Source organism: Bos indicus x Bos taurus, chromosome 25, assembly GCF_003369695.1.
Source record: "Bos indicus x Bos taurus breed Angus x Brahman F1 hybrid chromosome 25, Bos_hybrid_MaternalHap_v2.0, whole genome shotgun sequence".
NCBI classification, from domain to species: Eukaryota; Metazoa; Chordata; class Mammalia; order Artiodactyla; family Bovidae; genus Bos; species Bos indicus x Bos taurus.
In genome coordinates this window covers 17432499-17448716 of record NC_040100.1, presented here as the reverse complement: position 1 = coordinate 17448716, position 16218 = coordinate 17432499, and the positions used below count along the sequence as shown (strand labels likewise).

Sequence of the window (16218 nt, the reverse complement as noted above, 5' to 3'; positions counted from 1 at the left end):
TACGAGTCCCTGGTCTCCCTGCCTTCCTAACGCAGGACGTCTTGACAAGCACTGTCTCTGAGTCTCCATCCCAGACAACACAGATCTTCCCAGGAGCCTCCACGTTCACCCGCAAGGATGAATGGTGAAATTGGAACCACCTTCCTGGCCCCACCACCTTCCTTGCTTTTCGTTTTCCCTGCAAATCCTGTGCCTGGTTTCCAAACCATCAAGTTTGGACTTAATGTCTCAAGGCTTCCCTACTCAGAGATGTCACCTTTCCATCTCTTTAACTACCCCTCTTCCACTTTCACCCATTTTTATGGTTCTCAATTATCACTTGGCATGTTAACAATTCTCACCATCAAATCCTTAGCCCTGTTTCTTGCCCCTAAACACTAATCCTGTTTTCAACTGTCATGTTTGATGAGATCAAAACCAAAGTTATGACGGCCACTTTTTCTCCCAGTGGCCTCTTATCAACACCATGGAGACATCCTGAGTTGTGCTTCTTTTATCCAGTCAGCTACGTTTGTCAAGTGTTCCTTCGGAATCCTGCTCACATCCTGCGCCTGTCAAATCCCATCTGCATTTGTCAGTGCCTTTCCTTCTTGCCCTGTCTGTAACCTCTGCACTACTTAACCCTCCATTCTCAAATCACACCTTGTCAATTCAGGCCATTCTGGCCTGCTGTCCTCTGGCTCTCCAGTTATAACATCCCAGGCTTCTTTTGAAGGCTCCTGGGCCTTCATCCACCCCAGGGCCATGTCTTAAGGCTTCCAACCACACTACACTCTCTCCCAGGGAGGGTCCTGGCCAAGAGCTTCCATTACCAGTCACAGGGGTGACTCCACGTGCCCAGCTCAGTCCCACTCTCTGACCTGCTGACCCTCCCACAAAGCTAGATGTTGACCAACCAGAATCTCCAGTGTGTTTCAAGATTCGTTCAGCATATTCCCCACTTTCCCCCAGGTTCAGCCTCCCTGCTGCACTTCTGTGTCCCCATCACAGCAAAGGGTAGCAGTCATCAATTTTAACAGGGAAGAGCAAAACCTGGATCTGTTTCTTTTATTTAACCTTTGCCATTCGTTGCTTTTGTTAATATAATCACTAAAAGGATGCTGTCAATAGCTGTAAGCAATCAAAATGGCTTGCCTCAGGGGAACCTGCCCCAACCCACCCCCCACTCCCCCATCTGCTCTAATGGTAAACTGACTTGCCTTTGTTCAGCTCACAGGGATGCATTCTGACCCTGCCCACCTGTCAATGGCTGCAGAAAATAAGAAATTAGCACATCCTTTTTCCTCTGCTGGCCCAGCCAAGAGATAGTCTGCAAGATTCCAGTATTCTTGCCTGGAAAATCCCAGGGAGAGAGGGGCCTGGCAGGTTACAGTCCATGGGGTCAGAGTCGAACACGACTTAGCAACTAAACAACTACTTCTCATGCTGGCCCAACCAAGAGATATTCTGCAAGACTAATGGCCTTTCAGGGGCTTCCCAGGTGGCCTGGAGGTAAAGAATCTGACAGCCAAGCAGGAAACACAGGTTCAATCTCTGGGTTGGAAAGATGCCCTGGGAAAGATGCCCTAACCCACTCTTGCCTGGGAAATCCCATGGACTGAGGGGCCTGGCGGGCTACAGTCCATGGAATCACAAAAGAGTTGGATATAACTTAGAGGACAGCAACAACAACAATGGCCTTTTAACTTTTTGCCTCACCTCTTCCACCCTTAACAGAAACTGGCATTCAAGAATCTGGTACTCAAGGGTGCTAGCCTGCCATCTTCATGGATGCTCAGTTTTCTGAATAAAGTCGCTATTTCTAGCCTCAACATCCTGTCTTCTGATTATTGGCCTGTCATACACTGTGGTGCTGGAGAAGACTCTTGAGAGACCCTTGGACAGGAAGGAGATCAAACCAGTCAATCCTAAAGGAAATCAGTCCTGAATATTCATTGGAAGGACTGATGTTGAAGCTGAAACTCCAATCCTTTGGCCACGTGATGCAGAGAGCTGACTCAATGGAAAAGACCCTGATGCTGGGAAAGACTGAAGGAAGGAGAAGGGGATGACAGAGGATGAGATGGTTGGATGGCATCACTGACTCAATGGAAGTGAGTTAGAGCAAACTGCGGGAGATAGTGAAGAACAGGGAAGCCTGGTGTACTGCAGTCTGTGGGGTCACAAGGAGTCAGACATGACTGAGCAACTGGACAACAAGTAACACACTCAGATGCCCAAAAGTCAGGAACTGGATGGCATCATCCTTCAGACCTACTTTTCTTTATACCCCACACCCAACCAGTCACCAAATCCTGCAGATTCTTCTGCCTCATGTCTGATTCCATCAGCTTTTTCTCTTCATTCTCACGCCCAGCATGGAAAGCCAAACCCTGACTGTTGGTTCGTGAGTGGATTACTACAGATCTCTCAGCTTCACTCTTTGCCTCTAGTCTGACCCTCCCTTTGGTGGTGTAGGCTTTAAATGGATTAGTGCAGTCCAATTGGTAAGGGCAGGCTGGATTCTGAACCAAGACTTCCTGGATTCAGTTTCTAGGTTCTGCCCCTGCTAGTAGACGACTCTCTCTGTGTCTCAGTTTTCTTTCTCTTGAAGGAGATAGGGATAAGAATATCCTGCTTTGTATAAATAGTACTTAGTATATTCAAGAATCTTAGAACAGTCCCTGCTTACAATAACCGTATACATAAATGTCAACTATTATTCTTCATTCACTACTTCCAGTTCTACACTTCAACCAAACTTATTTCTCTTCCTTTAGAAAAATTCTGCCAACTGGCTACCTAAATCCAACCTTTAAGTCTTGTTTTACACAGTATTCCCTCTGGAAACCTGACCCTCAAAACAAAAAGAAAAAAAAAAAAAAAAATCACAGCTTTGGGAAGCGAATCAACACCCAGTCACCTACAACGTCCGTAACTTTGGATGGGTGACTTAATTTCTCTCCATCACTGTTTCCTCCGCTGCAAAATGGGGAAGATAGCTGGGAATTCCCTAGCAGTCCAGTGGTTAGGACTCAGTGCTGGATGGGGAACTAAGATCCCGCAAGCCACACACTGGAGCCAAAAAAATTAAAAACAAAAACAAACAAACAAAAAAAAATGGGGAAGAAAAGGGCACCTTCCTCATAGGGTCAATGCGAGAATAAAATGGGTTCAATCTCCTGAAACAACAGGAACAAGATATTGCCTAGTACCAAGTTATGTGTTTGTGCTCAGTCGCTCAGTCGTGTCTGACTCTTTTGTGACCCCATGGACTGTAGGCCGCCAAGCTCCTCTGTCCATGGAATTTTCCAGGCAAGAAGACTGGAGCGGGTTGCCATTTCCTACTCCAGGGGATCTTCCTGACCCAGGGATCAAACCTGCGTTGCCTGCTTGGCAGGGGGATTTCTTCACCACTGCACCGCCTGGGAAGCCCACAGCACCAAGGCATAAGCAGCAATAAATAAATGTTAGCTATCATTATTGTTGTTGCTGGTGTTGCTAAACTTGCTCTCTAATCCAGCACTGAATGAATGTTCCATAAAGGTTTGTTGATTTCAACTGGTCTCTAGTCTTGATCTGAACAGCCTTACTGCTTCAATCCTAAGCTCCACTTCAAAGAAAATACTCTTTAAAACCCAAAGCATACCCTCCCAAAGCATATCCTTCCAGTTCTGCTCATCATCACCCCAAACACACGCGAACATAATGGAACATCACAAGGCGATCCCCCAACTCCATCAGACGCCTGGGCCCTGCCAGGCCGAAGACCCCCCAATCAGCCTTACTCTGCGGCCCCCCCCCCACCCCCCAGCAGGCTCCGGGTCTTCCTTCCGCTCCACTCCTTTCTCTCCCCTCTCGTAAGAACCTGGCAGCCTCCCAGCTCCATCAGACCCCGAGCTCTGCCCTCTCCCGCCCGCAGGGCCAGGCCGCTGACCGGTCTTGGAGCTGGAGGTCTGGTCGTTCCCGAGGCTCCTCGTAGAAGCTGATGCCCGGGTTCGTGGCAAGGGCCCGCCACAGAAACTCCTGCGTATAGGGCTCCAAAGGAAGTGGGAAGGGCGGCACTCGCGTCTCCAGACGGCTCCAAAGCGCGGGAAGGCACAGGCCATCAAGCCCCTCCAGGGCCACCTCGTCCAACAACGACTCCAGCGCGTCCATTGCTACTTCAGTTAGCTGCACCCGGGGCGCCTGCGTACCACGCCGCCAAGGGCCCCGGTCCAGGGCGCCTGCGCACAACGACTGGCAGCCAGGGAGGCGGGGCGGACCCGGGAACCGGAGGAGGAGTTCCAGACCGAGATCGTAACGTCACTCCCTTTGGGGGCGGGTTCATTCCGTGGAGCTCCTCCGCTATTGGTCCGGAACCCCGCAGTAACCAGGGGAACTTCAAACAGTGTAGAGGCCGCTTCCGGTTCGAGCTCCCGGAACCGCCGCCTCTAGAGATGGACGGTGAGTATCCGTGGGCCCCTCCGGGAGGTCGGGCAATTACTCTACCATTCCTCCTGAGGGCCCTCAGGGCAGAATCCTAGGCCACAGACCCCTGGACCATCACTGCCTGACCAAGGGAGTCGTCGTCGGAGGGAAAGGGAACCTAAGTGGTCCGGGATGGGAAGAGGAGGCTGGGGGGAGTGGTCAGTGATTTGGTCACTGTGCTGCCTGTGGTTGTGTTGGGACCCGGTACTGGCCGGGGCATCAGAGAAAGGGTTTAGGGTGGGTGGGTGGGGGGGAACCAACAACAACAAATAGAGGTCTGAGGGGGTGGGTCTTGTGTGTCATGGGTGTGGAACTATGAAATATAGGAGTTAATGAGGGTAGGCATTTACAAGGGTAGTGCAATCATCAGCTACTGGGGATGGGAGTCGGGGGAGACTAGGGAATACTCTCTGTGCTTTGATGTTAATGATACTGTTCCGTGCCAAGAACTCTGTAAATGCTGTCAAGCAGCTCGATAAGCTTCATAAATTTTTTGAGTGTTATCCCATTTTACAAATGAGGACACAGGCTCAGAGAAGTTGAAGTATCTTACCCCAAATCAAAGTCATCAAGTGGCAGAGTGAGAAAGGGACCCAGGCACTGGCTCTGGAGCTGAATTAGGGAGTTAGAGATATGGAAGGAATTTTAGAAGCCCTTCATTCCAGAAGTTGCAAATACAGACTTGCAGGGGCAAGTCTAATGGGCTGGATTGGGCTGTGATTAAAAGTCAATTTCTTTTCTGAAAGAGAAGCTTCTCACTCAGCTCAAAGCAATTATTTTCCTCGGGGGTGCTTCTCAAAATGCTGTGATGGCTAATCATGCTGAAGGCCAGATGCAACCTGTGGGCCATCATTTGGGGATCCTCAGTAAGAATCATGGCGTCCTCAGTGGCTCAGATGGTAAAGAATCTGCCGGCAATGCAGGAGACCTGAGTTCTATCCCTTGAGCAGGAAGGTCCCCTGAAGTAGGAAAAGGCAACCCACTCCAGTATTCTTGCCTGAGAAATCCCATAGACAGAGGAGCCTGGCAAGCTGCAGTCCATTGGGTCAGAAAGAGTAGGACACTACTGAGCAACTAACACTTTCACTTTCAATAAGAATCATAGAATTCTATGATTCCAAAAATAGGCTACCCTGATATCTCATTTTATAAATGGGAAGACTAAAGTCTAGAGAGATTGGTAGAGTCTACTAGCAGTAGTACCTACTGGCACACCAGTAGAGTCTACTACCAATAATTTTTCCCACTACACCACTGTCCCTCACTTCTGAAAAGTTTGTTCCTTTGTTATATCTGCCTAATACAGTATGGAAAAAAATTTTAATTGAATAATCTGTTTTACGCTTAAAAGACATCTTTGGCCTTTGGACTTCAGAGGTACTATAAAATGTCATTCACCAGTTTGCCCAGTGGAAAGGTCCATGTTAATGTTGCTATAGAACATCAAAACTCAGATCTTCTTTTTACTTAGGATGCCTTTATGCTCTTACCTCAAAAGAGCTTTGTATGTATTATGTCTGTGATATTGACTATATCAGAAATGAAAGTTGAGAAAATCTTAAATTTATCATGTATCAGTTCATTTAAAAGTAATAATAAGTGCATTACTTCTGAACATAATACTTTTAATGAAAAGAAGCTATATTCCCCACCAAAAAGATCAGTAGAAAATGTGGTATTGTTTTACATTTTCTTAAATCTCTTTAATACCTGGATTAGTAGGAAATAGCTAGACTCATTTCTGCTTCATCAGTCAAACTGTGGTGGTGTTACTTTGGCTGATGTATTTGAAGAAAATGGGGCCCCACACAGACATATATTTGGGGCAGGGAATATTTTAATTGCCATTTTATATAACTATAGACATTCTTCTTTGATTCTATTCCAAAACTTAGCAAGTGGTAATTTCTCGAAGGTCAGCCACAATGTGGCATCTGAAACCATATCAGTGAACTTTTGTACTCTGTTACATTAAAACCCATTGGTCTATCTTGCCCTTTGATTGCATATTTTACCCATGTATGATTTCATAATATTAGCATTGGTCATTTGGAAAATGTTATTTCACTGATTTATGCAAATCTTCATGTTGACATTGGAAATGACATTCCATTTATGTAGTATTAAATGGCATGTCATTACACAATGTCAAAAAATTACATTCCTTTAGTATTCCTATCATTTTTTTTTAAAGGAGTTTAAGTATTGGGAAACTATTAAACTCAAAGTGTAGACTAAACAAGTTTCCTACTTATTTCCACTGGAAAGCTTAAGATTTTTCATTGGCAACAAACATCGTCAGTTGTTTCCAAAAAGAGACAGGCTTACTTTTTTTGTATTTAAGAAAATGTCTGCCACAGACTCATGTCTGAATAACTGTAGTTTGTCTTTTCGTTGTTCATTCAAGTAAAGATGACATTTGATAAAATATTTGGCTAGTTCAGCTGGCAAATTAAATAACCACACAAGTGTTTTCTAGACCAACTGTTGTACTTTGGCTTATAGCAGAAGTGTTTGATGTGTACCTTTCATTTTTTCACACAAAATATTAAAAAAAAAGTGTTCTCATGGGTTCAGGTTTAATAAAATTAATTTTTCCTGTTTCATCAGTTCAGTTCAGTTCAGTCGCTCAGTCGTGTCCGACTCCTTACGACCCGCAGCACGCCAGGCCTCCCTGTCCATCACCAAGTCCCGGCGTCCACCCAAACCCATGTCCATCGAGTCGGTGATGCCATCCAACCATCTCATCCTGTGTCGTCCCCTTCTCCTCCTGCCCTCAATCTTTCCCAGCATCAGGGTCTTTTCCATTGAGTTAGCTATTTGCATCAGGTGGCCAAAGTATTGGAGTCTCAGCTTTAGCATCAGTCCTTCCAAAGAACACCCAGGACTGATCTCCTTTAGAACGGACTGGTTAGATCTCCTTGCAGTCCAAGGGACTCTCAAGAGTCTTCTCCAACACCACAGTTCAAAAGCATCAATTTTTTGGTGCTCAGCTTTCTTCACAGTCCAACTCTCACATCCATACATGACCACTGGAAAAACCATAGCCTTAACTAGACAGATCTTTGTTGGCAAAGTAATGTCTCTGCTTTTGAATATGCTATCTAGGTTGGTCATAACTTTCCTTCCAAGGAATAAGTGTCTTTTAATTTCATGGCTGCAGTCACCATCTGCAGTGATTTTGGAGCCCAGAAAAATAAAGTCAGCCACCATTTCCACTGTTTCCCCATCTATTTGCCATGAAGTGATGCGACCGGATGCCATGATGTTAGTTTTCTGAATGTTGAGCTTTAAGCCTACTTTTTCACTCTCTTCTTTCACTTTCATCAAGAGGCTTTTTAGTTCTTCACTTTCTGCCATAAGGGTGGTGTCATCTGCATATCTGAGGTTATTGATATTTCTCCCAGCAATCTTGATTTCAGCTTGTGCTTCCTCCAGCCCAGCATTTCTCATGATGTACTCTGCATAGAAGTTAAGTAAGTAGGGTGACCATATACAGGACCTTCTTAAGTGGAAATGTTTTGTTGTCTGTTTTGTCGTCAGTCATGGCACTAAAGAAAATAACGACTACTGGTACAGTATGGTGCCAGTGCCTTGTAGCCACTCAAGCTATAAGCGGTTTTATTAATACCTACTGTTGTTTTTGCATCATCAGTGCAAATGCTGACCCAGTAGAAAAAGTCTTAGAATTTATAATAGAGATAATAATTGTTCGGGGAACCCCTCTTCCTCCCAGGATCTGTGGAGCACACCTTGAGAAACATTGCTATAGACTATTGGCAAGAGGTCTGTTCAGTCACTTCTAATTGTTATCTTCTGAGCACTCCTAGAGCATTATTATGACCCGGCAGAGGAACCTGTCCATTTTTCAGACTGGTTGAAAAGTGAAAGTGAAAGTCGCTTAGTCGTGTCTGACTCTCTGCGACCCACCAGAATACTGGAATCAGTAGCCATTCCTTTTTCCAGGGGATCTTCCCAACCCAGGGATCAAACCCTGATCTCCCGCATTACAGGTGGATTCTTTACCAGCTGAGCCACCAGGGAAGCCCAAGAATATTCAAGTGGTAGCCTATCTCTTCTCCAGGGGATCTTCCCCACCCAGGAATTGAACCGAAGTCTCCTGCATTGCAGGTGGATTCTTTACCAGCTGAGCTACCAAGGAATCCCTTTTAGACTGGTTATAAAAAGAAAAAAATTGTTCTCTTTAAGAAAGTATTTGCCCTAAGATTAGATTTAGCATTCAAAGGATCCCTTTTTCCTTTGCAATTTTATAAACTTTGATCTCTACACAGTTTTGCAGGCACATATCTATTGGGTAAAGTGAAGCATACCTTGATGAATTATGATTCTAGCCAACTAGATAGATAAGCCAAGCCCAGCCTTGTTAGAAAGATGTTTACTTCCTAATCTCACAGAAGTTTAAATATCTGCGAAGTATCCCCAGACTGGATTGTAGTTTGGTGTATTCCACCTGTGCTAATCACCATAGCTTTTCACAACATTTTCCCCTAGCTCATTGGGTTTGGCTTACGGCAGATTCTGTCTGGCTCTGAGATGAAGGTATTGTAATGCTCGTAGGTTTTCTGGGCCAAATAACTCTGGACTTGGATCTCAGTGGTATACTCTGACCTCAGTTTTCTGAGTCTCAGTTTCTCTGAGCCTCAGTTTTCCTGTCAATAAAGTGGAGATGATACTGAAGCTTGCCTTGTTTTGTATGCCAATTCGTTGGTGAATCTATAATTGTGGATTCAAGGAGACTTATGTGCAAACACACTTTACTCCAAATCTGGCGTGTGAAAAGCACTCCTACATGGAGGTTATGCTGTTATTACCTGCCATTGTGCAGATTTCTTCTGTACTGCTGACAAAAGAGGGAGAAGGGAACCTGGCGAAGCTCGCTAACAAATAATAATCTTGGCACTTAGCTCACTCTTTGTTTAAAAGAAATCCCAATGTTTGACATGGTTTATTTACACAAAAGTAAATTGGCAGTGTAGGAGTCTTCTGCCTCTGAAAATGTTCACCTTTATGTCAAAGCAGAACTCCCCCCCGCGTTCTTTTAAAATACGAGATAGCTGAGAGAAAAAAAAAATTCTCCTCAGTTTTGCAGGAACATGATAATTAGACAAAAGTTCAGCGCATCAAGATAATTAGATAGGATTTTAAAGCTACGCGTTTGCTTTAGTTCCCCCCAGAGCAAATATTCGACGTCTCCCCTATTTATACTGTTCATTTGCTTAGCAAACTTTCTCTAAGAATTAATAATGCCAACATGAAATTTAGCCTCGCTTGTCTAAATAACCCCAAACTGCAAAACGGGTGATAGTTGAATTAGTATGGTTTTGCAGAAAGTACACTGTCACCGTGTCTCATCTTTTCTGTCCTTGGGCGGTGTTTACCTGGGGTCCTGGTGATTTGTCTGTTTCTCTTCCTACTGAAAATAAATCAAGCCAAAATAATAATAATAACAATAAAATAAAACAAAGAAAGCATTCAGCAGGCAAAATAAATGTGTGGTCCATGTCGTCTGTGTGTTGGTTCTGTTCCCCTTCCTCCTTGGCTTCAGTCCTTCTATCTGATTGATTTCTTTTCCCTTGCCGTTCCTCAGCATTCATTCCATCCTGGAGTTTTAGCTCACAGGAACTTGGCACACTCTGTTTTGTTTATTTTTCTTTGGGGCATTCTTTCAGTGACTCCACATTTCAGCGCCTCCTGTGCACTGGGATCCAGAGACATCAAGATGAATTAGACTGAATCCAGGTGAAGAGGGGCTGGGAGCTCAGTGTACTCTTCTCCGCGTTCTCTGTAAAGTTGATTTTTAAAGACATAAGTTACAATTTTTTTTATCCTTAAAAAACAGAGATGGAGAAAATTTGAAAATGAAATCTTTATATCAGAGGTTGCAAACTGAGAGCCTCTGGCTGAGTCAGCCCACGAGCATATTTATTTGGCCCATAATTTTTTTCTTTCAATTTTTTTGAATATGTTGTCACCACTGAAAAACTGGAAGATTTCTCATAAATCTCCAGTTGTGTTTTTTTTTAAAATACTGGAAAAGTCAATTTATGAATCCCAATGTATATCAATAAAGTTAATATCAAATTGAAATTCAGCATGGCAGGAGTTCCCTCTGCGGGAGCTATGTGGAGACCACCCCCTAAGAAGAGAAGATCTCTTTCCAGTCCATCACAGCCCCGACCTGGCTGGCTTCCCTCGTTGCCTCTGATAGCTACGTGGGCCCCTGTAGGTATTTGAAGTTACAGTCCTGCCCTAGTATTAACTGGGACCATTTTGAAAATCCCTGTACACTTTAGCGTGTACCACACTGTGCTTTGCTTCTTCTTTTAGCTTTAATCTGGGAGAAAAGAAAGGGGAGGCCTTATATTCTCTTCCCTTAAGAACTTCAGAGTTGGGTGAGAAAGCCATACATAAACATAACTTTAGTCCAACTTGGTGGTCCCCAGAAGATAACATTTGTAAAGGTGTTCCCCACGCCCAAAGCACTCTGGTCCACTGCTGGCTTTTGTAAATAAAGTTTTATTGGAACAGAGCCACACCTATTTATGTACAAATGTACACCCACAGTCCATGGCTGTTTTCATGCTTCAGTGGCAGAGTTGACTCATTGAGACAGGGACCATATGGCCCACAAAGCCAAAAATATTTGCTGTCTGGCCCTTCACAGGAGGAGTTTGCCAACATCAGCTGCAGAGGACTCAGTTTGGTCCTTTTGATGGCTCAATATGCTGCTGTAATTATGCTCATTTTGTACTACGAGCTAGTCAGTGGCAGAACCAGGACTCGTTTGAGTAAAGTCTACATTCTAGTGTGTCATCAAAGACCTGTCCCTGCCAGTGCTGACCCGGTTCTCACACCTGGGGAGCGAGTCTGCGAGCCTGGGGAGCGAGTCTGCAAGCGAGGCTTGCCCTTTAGGCTGGTGAAAGAAAAAACACAGTTTAAAAGACACCATCCCGAACTACTTTCCCAGCTCTCCCTGGACTCTGAGGCTGCTCCTCTATTCCCACGTAGGAGGGGGCTTACAAGAAGCAACATGGGTGGTTAGAAGGAGGAGCTTGGAGCTGTTTATAGAGTACTTTGTGTAGGAATAAGAAAGCATCCTTGTCCTCCACATACCTTGTCCAATACCCCTGGGCTGACTATTGATGCCCCATGGGGTTTTGAATAGCCTGAGCCTTGTAGACCTAGAACAGTTGCCCTGTGGACATAGAACCTTTAACCAGAGAATTTCCCTGGGGAAGCTGTCCCCTCCCTTCCCCTATCCCTCAGTTGGCCTGCTGGTGTCCCCCTCCACCCCCTGCCCCCATCCCTGTCATTTTCAGATACTCACCCACCCATTCCCATGCTCAGAGGCTTTATACTGGGGCTATAGATGTGTTTTCCTACATTTAAAAATAATGTTCTGCTGCTAAGCTGTGTCCGACTCTTTGCAACCCCATGGACTGCAGCCCAGCAGGCCTCCTTGTCCATCACTATCTCCTGGAGTTTGCTCAAATTCATGTCCATTGAGTCAGTGATGCCATCCAACCATCTCATCCTCTGTCGCTCCCTTCTCCTCCTGCCTTAAATCTTTCCCAGCATCAGGGGCTTTTCCAATGAATCAGTTCTTTCCATCAGATGGAGCTTCAGCTTCAGCATCAGTCCTTCCAATGTATAGTCAGGGTTAGTTTCCCATAAAACCTGGACTTTTAATGTCTCCCAGTAAAGTGGAGCTTTAGCCCCACAGGGCCTGCCTTCCTACACAGCCCCAGTCCTCCAGCACTAAACAGTGGCCACCCTCTTGACCTTGGACTTGCGATGACAGTTTGACTCAGTCTTCTGGCTGGTGGTGCCAGTCATCAAGTGTTTACTTCTTACATTGAGTACACTGGGCTGGCCTTCAGGCATCTGTGATTTCAACCCCTAGCCAAGCCACCTGGGGAAGCTGGCCTCAATCATTCCAGTATCCTTTCCCACCTCCCTGCCTTGCCTTTTCTCTGCTCCCTGCCAGCCGTGCCCTTCTCTCAAGTCACTTCATGCCATAGATTAACAGTGACTGGTGTCACGTGTGGAATTAGCTCCTCTCACGTGGTTCTGGATCCCATGACCTCTCAGGAGTGGTGCTAGATCACGGTTACTGGGCTCTGCACCTTTCTCCCTCTCTGTGCAAGGGAGAGAGACCCACTCTTGTTTCTTTGCATGCCCAACACTTGGCCCAAGGACTGGCACAGGGAGATGCCCATGAGTGTTTGCTGGGTTGACATTGTAACCAGGAAAGAGATGAGCCCATTTACTTGATCCTTAGTGAATTTCTGGCTGGTCTCCATAAAGCAGAGAAAAAGCCCTTGTAGCCAAGCCTCCAGGCCAAGTTCCAGAGACCTCGGCTGGTTTCTGTTTTTCTGGTGGACAAGGATGGTTCATCCAGACTTTGTACTTTGCAATCATTCAACCCGTCTTAACTATATTCTAGCCTAGCTACCTTTACTACACCCCAGAGCCTCTAGTTGTATTTTGTTCTTCCTCTACTTTTCATTTAGTGTTCCTATGCTCCCCCCTTCTCTATCCCAGTGAAGTCCCGGTCACTGCTATCTCCCATCTCATCTTGGAGCCTGATGCTACCTTGACCACCCTGGGCTGATGGATTCTTCAGACACGGCCCCTGACTTACGTCCCTCGGGGATAGTAAAGCTACAGGTGAATGCAGCATCACATATGTCTAGTCACCAACCACTGGACCCCTGCAGGGACCATGACACTTTTCTAAACTCTAGTGAACTTGAACTTCATGATGTGTGTATGTGTGTGTGTGGGTCCTCTCCAAAGAGGCCCAAAATAATTAGATACATTGTATAAACCCACATAAAATCACAGAAGGTTAAAGCTGGAAGGGACCTGACAGATCTAGTCTAGGATCCCATCTGGGGATGCTGATATATCTCAGAACCCTGAAGATCCTGTAGAGATGTCATAGATGTAGAAGCCTGCAGGGACCGGGCAGGTAATATAACACAGCGGCAGCCAGGGTTTGTTTCATTATGCTGCTTTGCGTCAGGTTCTTTCAACACCTGAATATATTTTGCATATCTGGGAATTTCCTAAAGAAATCTGCCGTCTACTAATTTCTTAAAGCTTGTGGCTTCCTCCGTCTCGGTCCTCTATGTTGTTGCTGTTTAGTTGCTAAGTTGTGTCCAACTCTTTTGTGACCCCACAGACTGTAGTCCCCCAGGCTTCTCCTCTGTCCATGGGATTCTCCAGGCAAAAATACTAGAAAGTGAAAGTAGCTCAGTCGTGTCCGACTCTTTGTGACCCGATGGACTATACAGTCCATGGGATTCTCCAGGCCAGAATACTGAGTGGGTAGCCTTTCTCTTCTTCAGGGGATCTTCCCAACCCAGGGATTGAACCCAGGTGTCCCACATTGCAGGTGGATTCTTTACCAGCTGAGCTATCAGGGAAGCCCCTAGGGTTGCTATTCCCTTCTCCAGGGGATCTTCCTGACCCAGGGATTGAACCTGAGTCTCCTGCATTGGCAGGCAGGTTCTTTATCATTGAGCCACCAGGGAAGCCCTCTGTCATCTATACAATAGAGATAATAAAGGTATTCACCTCCTAAGGTTGTTGTGAGAATTAAATACATTAATAGCTGCCCAGCCCTTAGATCAAGGGTTAGCACGTAAAAAGTACACATGTAAGTACTTATGATGACAATGATTCATTCTCCCAGAAACGTGAACCCATGAACCTTCACTTGCATCTTTACTGTAGGGAAAAAACTGTGAGACCTGCTGATAAATGGCAACTTGGACTTGACCTCAGTGGCAGAGAGACAACTGGGGAGATGGGTGGGGGTAAGGAACCAGAGGGTACCACGCCATCTGGCGGGCCATTGCCCTCAGCTCCCAACAACTGTTGCTAGGCAGGAACACAGACCCCATGTCAACTGATTTTTCAGTTTTTCAAAAGAATCCAGAACTCAGGATTTATACATGTGAAATCTGCCCAGTTTTAAATGTTAGCTGGAAAAAAAACATTGTTTTTTGGAGACCAGACAAATGTATATGGGCTGGTTTCAGCCAGTAAGTGACTTTGAATGTAGTCTGATCACTATCATTTATAAGATGTGGAGGCCATGGCATGGGAGGAGGTGGGTGGTTAAAAACCCCTGACGGGTAGCCCAGGAGTGGGAGAACAAGGCCCAGATCTCTTTCTACCCCCACGACAAAGCCTTTCTCCCAGTGAGCCTGCACAGTGGGAGTTCTGCCTCCTGCTTCCATTGGGATGGAGATTTTATTTTAACCATGCAGAGGGGAACCATAAAAACCAGGGCTGAGAATTTGGACTCTCCTCTCCTTCTCTTCAAGGGTTTCCCTGGTGGCTCAGGGGTAAAGAATCTGCCTACAAGTGCAGGAGACTTGCAGGAGATGTGGGTTCAATCCCTAGGTCAGGAAGGTGCCCTGGAGAAGGAAATGGCCACCCACTCCAGTGTTCTTGACTGGGAAATCCCAAATCCCACAGTGGGCTACAGTCCATGGGGTTACAAAAGAGTTAGACACAACTTAGAGACAAACAACACAACTCCTTCTCTTCTTGTTGATGCTCACCTGTTGTTGTTGAGTTGGTAACTTGTGTCCACCTCTTTGTGACCCCATGGACTGCAGCATGCCAGGCTTCCCTGTCCTTCACTATCTCCCAGAGTTTGCTCAAACTCATCCTGGAGTTGACCTAAAGGGGTTTAAATTCTGGAACTCCTCTTCCCAGCCATGTGATCTCAGCCCAGGGTGGGGGGTAGGGGGTGGGGGTTAGTTACTTCATCTCAGTACCTAGACTCTTAAATTGTAAAATGGAGTTTAATAGTAGGATCTTCCCATAGGGCTGTTGCAAGAACCAAGTGAATTCAGTTAGAACAGTTCCCAGTACTTAATGAGCTCTCAGTAAAATTAGCTGTCAGGGGAAGGATTGCATCTTTTTCCTTGGGAATTTGGGGATCTTCTGCACAGTCTCATGTCTTCCAAGATACTATTAGTTTGGAGAGAGGGTGAAAATACCCAAAGGACACTTTAATTTGAATGCACATATACATACACATATTTTCACAAATCCAGGGGCCTCACTTGTATTCCCCGGGGAACTGGAATGGGAGGAGGGGGAGTGTGGCATGGGAGTAAGTTTGGAAGCTTGTATGATGGATACAGAGGTAGACCAAAGTCCATTTTAGCCTAGGAAGCATGTCTCACAGAGACCACCAATTAGATTACAGATGTGTGGCATTTACTTATCTTTACTATTTCAAATGAAAAAAAAATCAATATTTTTCAATTATCTCCAATGGTGTATTAAACTTACTTTGTCATATTTCATTTCGCTGTCCCGGAAAGAGCAAGGGGAAAGGGTCAAGAAAACACATTGTAAGAGAAGATGAAGTCTTTATAGCCGTTCGTAATCATGCCTCCTGCCTTTCCATTCAGATATTTGGTCATTCACTCATTCATCGATTTCAGAAATGTCTCCCCAAGCCTACTCCATTCTAGGCACTGTTCCAGGTGTGGGTAATACAGTAAGTTAAAAAAAAAAAAAAAGCCAGCCAGCAGCCTCTGATCTCACAGAGCTGATATCTAGTAAGGCAGGCAGACCGCATCATCACAAAAAGAGATCAGATAAGTGCTGTGTAGATCAAAGTCGGGAGAGCTGGGCGCTAGTCCTCTCTGAGCAAGGGGGTCCCTTTAGGCTGAGACCTGATTGACAAGAAGACCTACGGGGTAAGGACAAAGGCCC

General features: G+C 45.5%; 2 protein-coding genes across 3 annotated transcripts in view; one reads left to right on the top strand and one right to left on the bottom strand.

The window, feature by feature from the left end:
• Positions 1-4221, bottom strand: part of GTF3C1 (general transcription factor IIIC subunit 1) — an 80241-nt gene extending 76020 nt beyond the window's left edge. The window contains exon 1 of the mRNA XM_027528207.1: positions 3917-4221. Within this exon, the coding sequence (XP_027384008.1) occupies positions 3917-4137 (221 nt within the window). The 5' untranslated portion in view covers positions 4138-4221. The remainder of the gene's footprint in view (positions 1-3916) is intronic.
• A 106-nt stretch (positions 4222-4327) lies between these two features.
• KIAA0556 (KIAA0556 ortholog) overlaps positions 4328-16218 on the top strand; it is a 230123-nt gene continuing 218232 nt past the window's right edge. The window contains exon 1 of one of the 2 annotated variants that reach the window (XM_027526515.1): positions 4328-4425. In XM_027526515.1, the coding sequence (XP_027382316.1) occupies positions 4419-4425 (7 nt within the window). In that variant the 5' untranslated portion in view covers positions 4328-4418. The remainder of the gene's footprint in view (positions 4426-16218) is intronic. The other variant, XM_027526514.1, reaches the window with a different exon arrangement.